The sequence below is a fragment of the Dermacentor albipictus genome, chromosome 2 (assembly GCF_038994185.2).
Source record: "Dermacentor albipictus isolate Rhodes 1998 colony chromosome 2, USDA_Dalb.pri_finalv2, whole genome shotgun sequence".
NCBI lineage: Eukaryota > Metazoa > Arthropoda > Arachnida > Ixodida > Ixodidae > Dermacentor > Dermacentor albipictus.
In genome coordinates, this window is record NC_091822.1 from 152,468,151 (window position 1) to 152,481,050 (window position 12,900).

At 47.4% G+C, this 12,900-nt stretch overlaps 1 protein-coding gene across 1 annotated transcript in view; it reads left to right on the plus strand.

Annotated features, from left to right (window-relative positions):
- Positions 1-6,294: 6,294 nt before the first annotated feature.
- The window catches only part of LOC135899886 (ras-related protein Rap-1b-like), a 111,186-nt gene continuing 104,580 nt past the window's right edge, over positions 6,295-12,900 (plus strand). The window contains exon 1 of the mRNA XM_065429280.1: positions 6,295-6,694. Coding sequence (XP_065285352.1) covers positions 6,553-6,694 — 142 coding nt within the window. The 5' untranslated portion in view covers positions 6,295-6,552. The remainder of the gene's footprint in view (positions 6,695-12,900) is intronic.

Sequence of the window (12,900 nt, forward strand, 5' to 3'; positions counted from 1 at the left end):
GCCGGCGGCACGGACAGCTTAGAACTCTCCACAAACCCTTGAGAAGAAAATAAAGTCGATGCGCGTGCCCAGCAGACGTTCACACCCGTTCGTGAAGACATTCACAGATCATTGTTCCATTCATTTCTGAAGGCGTGAGCAAGTAAGTGAAACGAAAAAAAAAAAGGTTCACGTGCTCAGAAGCGAGAATGCGCCGTACGCAAAAGCCTTTGAACTAGAAAGGTGGCGCGCTCAAGATCACTGCTAGCAGCCGGAGCTCCTAGTCTGAAAGTCAACTGCGCGCCCACCTGCTCCACCAGCGCGCCTGTTCACGCCCCCCCCCCCCCACCTGTCTGCCCCCCGCACTGCCGGCCTCCCCCGAGGCACAATTTCACAACATCATGCAAAATCGCGCTCAACTAACGATGAATCTCAAGGGCATGGAAGCACTGACTGCGATATCTCGCTGCTTCGGTGAAATTTAACAGAGGATATGAAAAAAAGATCACTGCAGAGGTGAGATGCATCAGCTCGTAACCCTAACCACTCAATGAATCGAGGAGCTTAGACCTTCTTGTTTATTCGGCACATTTTTTCTTACTTGTCAGTACTAATTGCATGACCACATTTGTACCATTTTTGTACATAGAAGCTGTTAAGGGCCAGTTCCCCCAGGATGATGTCCGTGTCTTAGCACTAAACTATCATCTTCAGGATTAGCCCCAGCGTCCTTCGACTTCTTCCACAGATGGCTTGTTTGCGCCACTCGGCGCTATCACGTGAACGCGTTCGTGCCACTGCTTCCTCGTTTGTCGTCGTCGTCATTAATTAATCAATTGAGAGAGCAATGACGTAACCAAATTTGCAGCGAATTACAGCGAAGCTGTTAAGGGCTAGTTCCCCAGGATTGTGTCCTTGTGTAGACACAAAACGTGGGCCGATCCCGAAGACAGTGCAATGCCGGGTCGATGCACGGCAGAGATGCAGTTCGCCATTAAGGGGTGTCGTCATTATTTATGAATTGAGAGAGCAACGACGTAACCAATTTTTGCAGCAAATTACAGCGAAGCTGTTAAGGGCTAGTTCCCCAGGATTGTGTCCTTGTGTAGACACAAAACGCCCCATATGCGGGCCGATCCCGAAGAAAGTGCCATGTCGGGTCGATCCGGGGCGGAGATGCAGTTCGTCATTAAAGGGCTCTCACAAGCAGCTTCGCTGGTGATCGTTCTTTATAGAATGGAAGGGCACTGAATTTGTTTTTTCGTTGTCGTACCTTTTCATGCCGTTATTACATACTTCTTTCTATCTCCTATATTTTCTTTCTTGAACATCCCGTTCCCGTCATTCACCTCATTCTAGGGAATTTTCATCCCCTATGCCGCTCCTTGCGCGGCGCATACAAGCGTATGTGCACGGCCTGGCACAATTGCTCGCATTTAATTTATTTAAACATTTCCTCGCTCCCTAGACCGAATGGCGTGAATGAGTGCCTCTAACTGTTAATATTGACATTAAAGGGAAACCGTCAACGTGTTTATACCGATAAAGCTCTCATTCGGCAAATTGCGCGGTCATAGGTTGACCATTAGAAGATAAAGCGATGCTCCAAGTTCGGCTTTTTGAACTTCGCGCAGTAACGCGGACGCCAGCACGTCAACATGACGTCACGATCTTCAAAAAAAGTCTTTATTTTTATATTTTGGCCATTGTGGCTCAGTTAATGTTCTCTAAGCTTGCTAGCTTCAGTCCTGTAATCAACTGGAATGTACTGTAGTACTGTGGTACTACAGTACTGTAGTCCACTGCAGTTCAATTACACTGTATTCCATCTTTATAGCTAAACTATTAAATGCGGCCGAGGAGACACCGTCAAAATCCATGACGTCGCGCAAAGCTGGTACGGTAATAGCAAGGTGATGGCGCCACCTGTCTTTCAACATTGCGCATTTTCCGGCCTACTAAACGTCGTCCGGCTGTGTGAGTGGCTTTTTAGGTATTGCAGAAGTGCAATTTACTAATTCAAATGTTACTGTCTTTGGTGTCTCAATAATTACATTCTTTTCTCCTCTCTTTATGCGTGTATCGTGCTATTATTATCTCATTTCTTTCAATCTCGCACACATGCTATGACGATGCCCCTCGTTACAGGGACCCAATCGCATCACGGAAGAAGAATGGAGCTCTGCCATCCAGAGCTCAGAACTTCCACGGCAAACTTGGGCTCTCGAGAGAGCCCACGATGCGGCGGTTAGGCTCGGCCTACCAGTCCCCGCGTGGGAGCGGCCCGCAGCTCAGCCCTAGGGCAAAGTTTCTCAGGACCTCGTAAATAAATTTCTCTGTCTGTCTGTCTGTTTTATTCTTCTACTTTATCTTAAACAGCAATTTGGCAATTTTCTTTGCAACCCCTCTTTTTGTTGTAAAGTTGGCTTTGTTGCACACTTACTAGCCTACGGTGGTGCACGCTTTACAGGAGGCAAGCAATTAGGAGCGGGCTTGGAAGTTGGAAGGCTGCGTTCGTACAGGTACTACTGAAGCACGCATACACATACATTGATTACGCCTCACGCACAGACAGCGTAATCGACATTCAACAAGCTAAACATTTTTGAGTCATATGTTCTTGGCTACTACTCATAGTGAGAGGCAAAGTACTAAGTCTAGCTTGTCGACCCGTCGTATTTTTGAAGCTTCAACGCAAATTCGGACACCGGCAAACAAAAGAAGAAATAAAGTCTTAAGGACAGACTATAAGGATCAATCTAATCGAATGAACCTAGAGTAATACCAAATACTTTTGCGATTATAGCACCTTATATACCTCACTTCACTTGTTCCGATTCGTACTAGCCCGGTAGAACATGGATACTCCAGGTATACTTTCATATATTGTATTTTCATTTGTATGTTAGAGGCGAGGTGTTGGGAGCTCACGTAGTTGTAGCCGTAGCGAGTGATTTACCCTCGGAAGTAGCGGGTCTGCTTCGAATTCCAACACGAGATTTGTAGCGGTGCTCATGTGCACCTTTTTTTTAAACTTTATTTGCATATGAGCTGCCGGCCACATGTGCAAAGGTCAAAGCGGCTGGTATTCGCCGGGGAAGACGAAAACATGACGTCATTATAACGCGAAACACAGAAACGACCTCTATAAACCACAACAATCAATTATTCGCTAAACTATAAGCTGTTCTCAAATGCATTTTCACAGGGAGGTGAATGCCGGGACAAAACGAGAATAAAACAAAGAGCACGACTTTTCTAGACAAAAGAACAGGATAAGTAAAAACTAGGAATGCTATTGTCTAAGTTCCAATAACAAACTTCACCCGTACAGCATAGCAAAGAAGGCAAAAGGATAACATGTGACCAGAATTCGAGTACGTCGAAGACGGGCACAAGTCTGAGAAGCAAACGATTTCTTTTTACCCCCGTGCTATGTGAAAAGTGATTCAACCCTAGTTGAGGATGCGCCTGTAGTAGGTACTGATATACCATCAGCTGGGAGTTATTTCCAGGCTGCGAACAGCACGAGAAAAAAAAACAATACGCTGATTTGTTGCAAAAGTATTTGCTTAGCACCATGTAGTTTTTTTTCTTTTATTGGCATCGTCATTGACCTATTCACTCGCGCTATTTGGGCTATATCGCCAATATAGCCCAAATAGCTATTTCACTATTAATTTTTCTTCGAGTGGCTTCTCACGCAATCAATGATAAGCGATAAAGTTCAGAAATGGGCGGTCCAAAGCAATAGAAGATAAAGCAGTGCGCCTTTTTTCTGAATGTTTTCCAGTGCCTTGATGCTAATTTCCGCAGCAGGATCCTGTACCACGTCGGCAAATTCACCCAAGCATAGGCCGAATTTAACTTTTGTGAGCTGTTACTTTTTGTCGCTGGACTTCGGGCAACGCTCCAAATTTCTTCAAATTTCTCCGCATGAACCGCAACTGTTGTGGCATCCTTGAAACTATATTCTTACTTTGACCGAAATTCTTCGGAAGAGAGCTCAGATTCATACAGACGGGCCTGTTTCACCGGCCCACCTTTTCACTGACTTATGCCTTTCTCAGATTCGGCTTACTTACTGCAATGGCGCGTGTACTTCGGGCAGTACCTCTTGAACGCAAAAGCCTGGCCTGCTAAACAGCAGGCATACGGCTAGGTTACGCGCCCTCTTAACGCTGCCGCTAAAATTACGCCACGCGATACTTTCATCGAATCGTTTTACCAACCACCGGGAGTACGACGTAAGACAATTTCGTTGCTGAAAGAAGGTGAAAATTTAAAAGTATATTCTTTTTTTGCGAATCAAAAGGTTGTTTTATACAAATGATACAAATCATACAAATGTGTTACACCTTCAATGAGCGCGTGTCAAAGCGGGAACACCCTTACGTTTTCTCGGTGAGTCTTCAAAACCGAAAACGCCCACTCAATATCGACCTTGCAAGGGAAGCTCTAAGATGCTGGCTGTTTCCTGTCGAAGCTATTGCTTTCATCTTCTTGCATCAGAAATTCAAAAGAACTTCCCATAACCCCGCAGAAACGTAGAAGAAAGCACAGAAATCTAAGCCGTGTCTCCAAGAGGCCTGTCGTTCAAGAACGACACGACTGGCCATCAAAAAGAGAAAGAAAGAAAGAAAAGCAGTTGAACTTGTCTTGTAAGGACACGCCGTGCGAACAAACGCGTGAGTACTTGACCGTGAATGAATGCCCGTGGCTCCTTTCAGGGATGCGAGTGCGCCCTACGCCGCCTCAGCTATCTCGTGAAAGCGATGAATGAGGTGCGCCGCACGGCGAGTCCTCCTTTAAATGCCAAGTCTTGGTCCTGGGTTTCTCTCGCTTAGAGACGAGAGAGGATCTGACCTGACGTGAATTCGGGGGCTTCGTCCCTTTGGGCGCTCACAAGTTCTCGCTGTATCGTGAACGCATTCAGAACCCAGCAACTGCGTTGCTATTCTCGAAACGACAACCCGCTCCTTCTTCATTCAGGTTTTGTCATGCGGTATTTTGTTTTCCCATTCCCCTCTCGTGCCAGCGTATCTTCCACGCTCCGCCAGCCACCGACGCGTAGGAGACGCAACTGGTGGTTGTCATGGAAATTGGACGACGCGAATGCCGCCATCCAGTCGCGAGCGCGCGCGCGCGCGCGCTTTGGCGAGTCGGTGCATATGCGTCAGAGCACAGATCTGTTTTCTGGAGCTTTCCACGCGGCGTCACGTGACCAGATAACGCTTATTCTACGATGGTATTGTCGTTGACAGGATCCGCAAACTTCTCGCAATTCGTTGCTTCGCGGTTGTAATATAGCGTTGCTTCACCAATCCTATATTTGCCTTTCAGTTGTGCGATGCAGAAGCGACTGCCTTAGGGAAAAAGAAAAAAAAAACTAGAGGAAACTGGGAGATCAGAAATACTCCGTTTATCAATATATCCGTTTTATATTCTTCCACTAGTTCGTCATGACCATTTAGACTCAAATTTGTCGCCACAAGCAAGGGAACTAGAACCCGAGAAGCCTTTCGCGCAAAACTCCTAGAATCGATTAGTGACGCCATTTCTTGGTACCTCTCAATCGAGAGTTGTGCGTGCTCTTCTGAAACACACTACTCGCAGCGCCACCTACGCATCTGTCCCTCCCGCTCCGAATGTGGAAGCAGACGACGCGGCTAAGTGGCAGCAAAAGATCGCGCAACGCACGCGCCGCAGACGGGCCTCGCTGCGTTCCGCTTCTAAAACCTCGTCTCGCGCGCCGCAATACATTTTTGCGTACTGCTTGGGCGTCAGCTCGGCGTTTTACGTGGTACTGCGAGTGCTGGGTTCTTGCGTTATTTCGCTGCCGTCGATGCCGTACGGTGTCACTCTCTATTAGCTCCCCAAGCGCGAGTCGAAGACGAACGACGAGACGAAGACGACGATCTGCCGGCCGGACTCCTGTTTCCTCCCACTGTGAGACGCCGGGGTTTTTCCATTGCGTACGGTCACCTTGAAAACAGAAGAGTGAGCGGGAAGTTCCGCAAGGTTTACGAAACGCAGGCTTTGACACGTAGAGACAGCCGACCGAAGAGTAGGACGCAGTCTGCCCCACGCCACGAGCAGGTAGTACTTGAAGCGCTCGAAGAACAGACGAAACGGTTTCAACGATGAGCAGCTCTGCCTTCACGTAGACAGACGACCGAGATTTCATTGAGCGAGCAGACGCCAGACTTTACAGCGACGCGGGAAGACATCGACGAGCGAACGAAAAGTCGAAGTAGAGGAGCGCGGGCCAGCGGAGTCTATACGACGGGACGAGAAGGCTTGGAAACCTCGTGTAGTACAATACAACGGATACAAGAGACGATGTGTTGTTAAGATCTACGCCGTGTAACGAAAGAAGGGGGAAAAAAGAGGGGAGAAAAGGTCACGTGACGTCGCTCTCTGTCCGCGGGAAACACGGCGTCCTTTCGAGAACCGTCCGATGAGAAAGTGACGCTACCGTACAAGTGTGTTCTCCATGGGCCACGTCGCAAGAGTTCGGTGAACGAGGAGGTGGCAGGCGGAGGTGAGCGGCCCGAGCAGCACCTGCCCGGCATGCGGGAAAACAAATTGGTGTTGATCGGCGCCGGCGGTGTGGGCAAAACTTCGCTCATCGTACAGTTCATGGAAGGATTGTTCGACAGCGTTTACAAGCCGACAGTCGAGGACTGCTACCGGAGCTCCATACAAACGCCAGGTGAGAAAGATCTCTGAATTCGGGCTACCATCGTTTTCGTCCTTTCCTTCTCTTTTTTTCTTTTCTTTCACGCCGTTAGTTGACTGACGAACAGGCGCAAGCCTCCACAGGAGAGAGGCAGGTCTATAACGGAGTGTTCGCGATGGTAACACGGTCACATATCTCGAGCGTGTTTGAATCAATCGGGATCATACTCGCTGCAAATCACTCGCTGCTGCGTAGCCATTCGCGAGAACGCTCAATTTTTGCTCCGTCATGAGCTCGATCCCAGTTAGTTGATCGCGATCGTAGTTATCATCCGCAATGTAAAGCTGCCATTCGGCAGCCTTACATTGGCGAGGCACTACACGTTTAATGCGAATGACGTGGTTTCGGTTCAAACTTGGGGCAAGTTAGCTTGCCGTGCACTTTCGTTTCCCTTTTCCTAACTATTTCTGCATTTCATTTAGACATGACAATTAACTTCACACATGCTTTCTCCGGCTTCGTTGTCTGTTACTTCGTACGGTTTCCGCCTTAAAAAAAATTTGAGTTGCTCGTATCCCTTCATCTCACTCCTTGAATGAGAGGGAAAGAGGGGGACCAAGACAAGTTCACTTGTCGAAACGTTGGCTCCTCCTTTCCCCTTGTTCTCGTTTCGCTCATATCCTTGAACGAGAGAAGTTCACAGGAAGATTTTTATAAATAAATAAATAAATAAATAAATAAATAAATAAATAAATAAATAAATATGAATACACAAATGATCAACAGCAGTCAGCCCTGACGAAGATGAGTCGGAACTTTCGCTTTGGAAACATATCTTTTTCGACCACTGCCAATTAAGATAAGGGTGCACCACATGTCCCGTAATGCTGTCTGTATGACCGCTACCCGCTTCTACTCGATGTATTTATGTGCGCTTGTTGGACTGGACGATCGGCCTCTTACCGAAGCAAATATTACCGCGCGAGCTCTGCTGCGGCACATGATGGCGACAGACTGGAGTTACCTAATGTACAGACACCCTGCACTTTGCGTAGCGCGTGCAGATGATCTGAACTCACGTCATCTGTTTCTCTCTCTCTCTTTCATTCCCCCTCCTCCTGCCTGGAGAAAGTCCGCTTAACCTCCACGCCTTTTCCTTCCTTCCCCTTCCATCTCTCTTTGTGTGACTGTTGTTTAAGATGCGTGTCACGCTCGTGTTTTTTTGTGCGCGTCTTGTGTCACGAAGTCCGCTTTTCAATGTTGCGCCTCTGCGCGCTACTCGTCTCGGTCTGTATCGCGGACTGGTGTACGTGTTCGGAACTCGGTGTATACGCGCATATCTCGAGACTGGGTACAGCGTGTGGTGCAACTTGTCCTTTTTTTTATTGTCTAGGAATGTTCCAGTAAATCTCGGACTATACGTGGACTAGATGTACTCTGGTCAGTGAACTTCGCCCTAGATTTTCCGAACTTTCAAAGTTTTCATACCTTAAAATATTTTTGTCTTATTTTCATTACTATTGTGCCAAAAGAAGTGGCCATCACTATTATACAGTGATCGAATTATTTTTTTTCCTTCGTGGCCAAGTCAAGGTCGAAGGTTTATTCGACAACAGTGCAGCAAGAACAGTGAAACGAAAACAGTGCAACAAAAAGCACAATAAGAGCCTTGACGGGCTCTGTAACCCCTAACAAATAAAAATTTACGTTGGAAACATGACCGATAGCGGCATCTACACAATCACTGCATAGTGCAATGAAAGTAAAATGTCAGATAGCTATTGATAAAAACTAAAGAGCCACCCCCTGAATCCATATATTTCAAGTTTCTTCAACAAGGTGCCATTATTTATCCGATCAAATGCCTTTAAAAAATCCATGAATATCCCGACTTTTAGTAACTTATGTTCAATGGCATCTAGGAGAAATTCGTTTTGTGTTAGGAGCACTACCTTGATGGAGAGCCCTTCCCGGAAGCTGACCTGACTTTTGTTATTATGCAGCGCTTTTCACAAAAAGATGTCATGCGGTCATTATTTAATTTTTCGAGGCCTTTCGGGAAAAAAACGGGGAGAATCGATATGGGAATGTAGTTGGTTAGCTTATTTCTACCTCCGCCCTTCAAAAGGACACTAACCTTCGCTATTCGCATTTCTTCGAGAACGTCCTATGCATAAACGTAAGTTTGTATGTGTGACTGAGGATAGGGCGAAGGATATCTAATATGTGCATAGCTGGTGGAATTTTTAAGTTGGCAATGTCACAGCTTCTCGCGTTGGGGAAAGTAGAAAACACATGGAACACTTCTGGTGAATTAGTCGGTTTTAAGAAAGCGCTCTCCCTGCATTTTGCTTGCATATAACCCAAACAACCTCTATCAGGGGAACTGTTAACTAATGAGACAAACAAGTTACTAAAAATATCTCATAGTAATTTTCCGGAGGTAATTACGCATCTATATCTATTTAATGAGTACCATGTCACCACACCGGCCCACAATCAAGTATAAGGTTGAGCTTCTGCCAGACAGCATCACTCCATTTTAAGGTTTCACTAATAAAGAGATCATGAAGGTGATTTCTTTTTGATTGCCTGAAGAAGCTTGTTACCTTAAGACGAAATTGAATCTCTTTCGTGTATTTTCATTTGAATAAAAAGGTTACACTTTCGCCCTAAAGGGGCCGCATCGATTGCGATAGCAAATTAATGGACAGCTACACGAAGTAAGGATATTAGTTTTAGCAACCGTATAAACTTGTAAACATTCGCTTACTAATTAAATTACCGAGCATGACGTGACGCACGGACTAGCAAACATGAGCACATCTCACTAGATGACCACGCACACTCGCTGTCAAGACGCTGGAGTGAGGAAGCACGGCAGCAGCAGCAAGCAAACTGAGCTTCGTGCTGCCTGCCTCTAGCTTCAACGGTAACTAAGCGGCGGGAACAAAGCGCACACGAAGCCATCAGCACTCGATGACCGCTGTCCCCCAGCACAGATTGCTTTCAAGATAGGGCCCACGCGTCCGCACCATACGCAGCCACTGCCGGAGTAGAACGCTTCCAACCCCTCCCCCTTACCCCCTCCCCCACCCCCCGGCTCCGGTGCTTTGCGCACGACGGCAGAAGGCGCGCTTCCTCCCAACTTTCCTCCTTTGCGCATGCAAGATCGAGCCACCATCGTCAGCGCACCCTCGCACGCTTTCAATCGCACATACAGCATACGGCGCGCGTGGCGGCCATGTTATCGCCCTTGTACTTTATCCCGAACATCACGGCGACGGCAGAAATGCGCCTGGATTGTCCATGTAAATGCTATCGCAATAAAAACGAAAATAAAAACGGCTCGCATTCACAAAATTTCATTTGCGTAACAACTATTCCTCATCGGCGGTCGTACGGGCCACTGCGACTCATGATTGCGACCGGCGCTTCAACAAGACGATTCCCGCGCCAGAAGGGCGCCAATAGCGGATAGTTCTTGCGTAAGAATGGTTCCGTGAACGCGCACCTCGATCTTAAGCCTGCGCTTCCGGTTATAATCGAACGCTGTTTCGCAACGAAAGCGTAGTTGGGCACAAATCAGCGTTTTCTAGTTACAAAACCAATCAGCGACAAGGCGTCCTCCTCTTTCACATTATATTACATGCGATGCGCGCGTACGCACGTGAGTCGCGTTCCAATTTGTTGTGTCTCTTTCGCGTTACAAGGAGACTGCGTAGACGTTTGACGACGTAGCTTTTAATCTTAACAATCCCGGGGGTTCTATAACCAATCAAAGAGTGCGCGCAGTTTGTGAAAGTATGCAATAAAATTGTCATTTTCTGTAGCCGGCACCATTCGCTGGTATCAACATCTTATATAAAGACCCTAATGGAAAATGAGAACGATGAATTTTGGAGCCGAACCCTACTGAAGCAGTCTGGTATATGTACTCTTTACACGGTAAGACTTGGATTGCTCTTTTTTTTACGGTAGCCGCTTCCATTTCGTCGTATTAAGTTTCTTCCTATAGTGAGGCTGAAACTGGGCGTGATTTAGCGAGTATGGCAGCACGCTATATGATGCGATCTTGATGCGTTCTCCTGCGAAAACTGAAGTGAATGCATTGTTCCCAGAAAAACATTTCTTTTTTTTTTGCATAGCTGTCTTTACATTACCTATTAGGTGAGTCAGTGGTTGAGGGAGCGAGGCAGGGAAGAGAGAGAGAGAGAAAAATATAAGACAAGAAAGGCAGGGAGGTTAACCAGACGTACGTCAGGTTTGCTACCCTGCACTGGGGGAAGGGGTAATCAGAACGAAGAGAGAGAGAGAGAGGAGATAGAAAGAGCACAGTTTCGCGCACATTTGAAGGTTCCCACCGAGTCTACACACTGTTGCCAAGACCTGTCGACTTAGGGTATTTTAACAACGCGTTTGTGGCTTTATGCGCCATCGATGCGCACAGCCATTGTCCAAGGATCTTCATTTCCGAATATTGTCTAGTGTCTAGCTGGTTCAATGCTGTCCGGAGAGCTTCACGCTCGACGTTGTGCTGGGGACGGATACATAGGAAGTGTTCAATCGTTTCTGTGGTTCCACAAGAGTCGCACATGGGCATATCCCCCATGCCAATGCGGAACGAGTAGGTTTTCGTGAATGCCACGCCGACTCAGAGGAGGCACAATACTGTCACCTCACACCGGGAAACTTTTGATGGCACTTGTAGCTTTAAGGATAGATCAAGCCTATGAAGATGACACTTCGGGAGGTTGGGAGAAGACCAGTACTTGTGTGTCATAACTTTAGCGACGATATGAAGCTTTCTTGCAGCGTCGGTTCTAAATAAAGGGATTGGAACTGGTCGGGCTTCCAGATGGGCAAACTGAGCAGCTTCATCGGCGAAGTCATTACCAGCAATACCGGTATGCCCAGGTAGCCACTGGAATATAATTTCATCCACTTTTGCGATAGCTTGATGGTGGTATTCTCTTATTTCATATGTCAGCTGCTCACTAGTCCTATATGGTATAGGGCAAAATGCAGACTGTAAAGTGCTACTGCAGAGTCGCAAGAAATGGCCCATTTCTGAGGTGCCTCTGAGTGAGTGAGTGAGTGAGTGAGTGAGTGAGTGAGTGAGTGAGTGAGTGAGTGAGTGAGTGAGTGAGTGAGTGAGTGAGTGAGTGAGTGAGTGAGTGAGTGAGTGAGTGAGTGAGTGAGTGAGTGAGTGAGTGAGTGAGTGAGTGAGTGAGTGAGTGAGTGAGTGAGTGAGTGAGTGAGTGAGTGAGTGAGTGAGTGAGTGAGTGAGTGAGTGAGTGAGTGAGTGAGTGAGTGAGTGAGTGAGTGAGTGAGTGAGTGAGTGAGTGAGTGAGTGAGTGAGTGAGTGAGTGAGTGAGTGAGTGAGTGAGTGAGTGAGTGAGTGAGTGAGTGAGTGAGTGAGTGAGTGAGTGAGTGAGTGAGTGAGTGAGTGAGTGAGTGAGTGAGTGAGTGAGTGAGTGAGTGAGTGAGTGAGTGAGTGAGTGAGTGAGTGAGTGAGTGAGTGAGTGAGTGAGTGAGTGAGTGAGTGAGTGAGTGAGTGAGTGAGTGAGTGAGTGAGTGAGTGAGTGAGTGAGTGAGTGAGTGAGTGAGTGAGTGAGTGAGTGAGTGAGTGAGTGAGTGAGTGAGTGAGTGAGTGAGTGAGTGAGTGAGTGAGTGAGTGAGTGAGTGAGTGAGTGAGTGAGTGAGTGAGTGAGTGAGTGAGTGAGTGAGTGAGTGAGTGAGTGAGTGAGTGAGTGAGTGAGTGAGTGAGTGAGTGAGTGAGTGAGTGAGTGAGTGAGTGAGTGAGTGAGTGAGTGAGTGAGTGAGTGAGTGAGTGAGTGAGTGAGTGAGTGAGTGAGTGAGTGAGTGAGTGAGTGAGTGAGTGAGTGAGTGAGTGAGTGAGTGAGTGAGTGAGTGAGTGAGTGAGTGAGTGAGTGAGTGAGTGAGTGAGTGAGTGAGTGAGTGAGCGAGTGAGTGAGCGAGCGAGCGAGCGAGCGAGCGAGCGAGTTGCGCCTAGGGTGGATTGGCGTCGCAGGTCCGATTTTGAATTACGATGAATTGCAGAAACAGCACCGTATCCATGGGACGAAACGCTTGTAGCAACATCACGCAGCGCGTGCCAGGCACTTGGCACAGGAACTCGTCCCAGAGCGAAATGTCACGCCGACATTTAAAGGCGCACCGACCAGACACCCTTCTTTCCCGATTTAATTTCTTACTCTCTTTTGCCGAACAAAGGT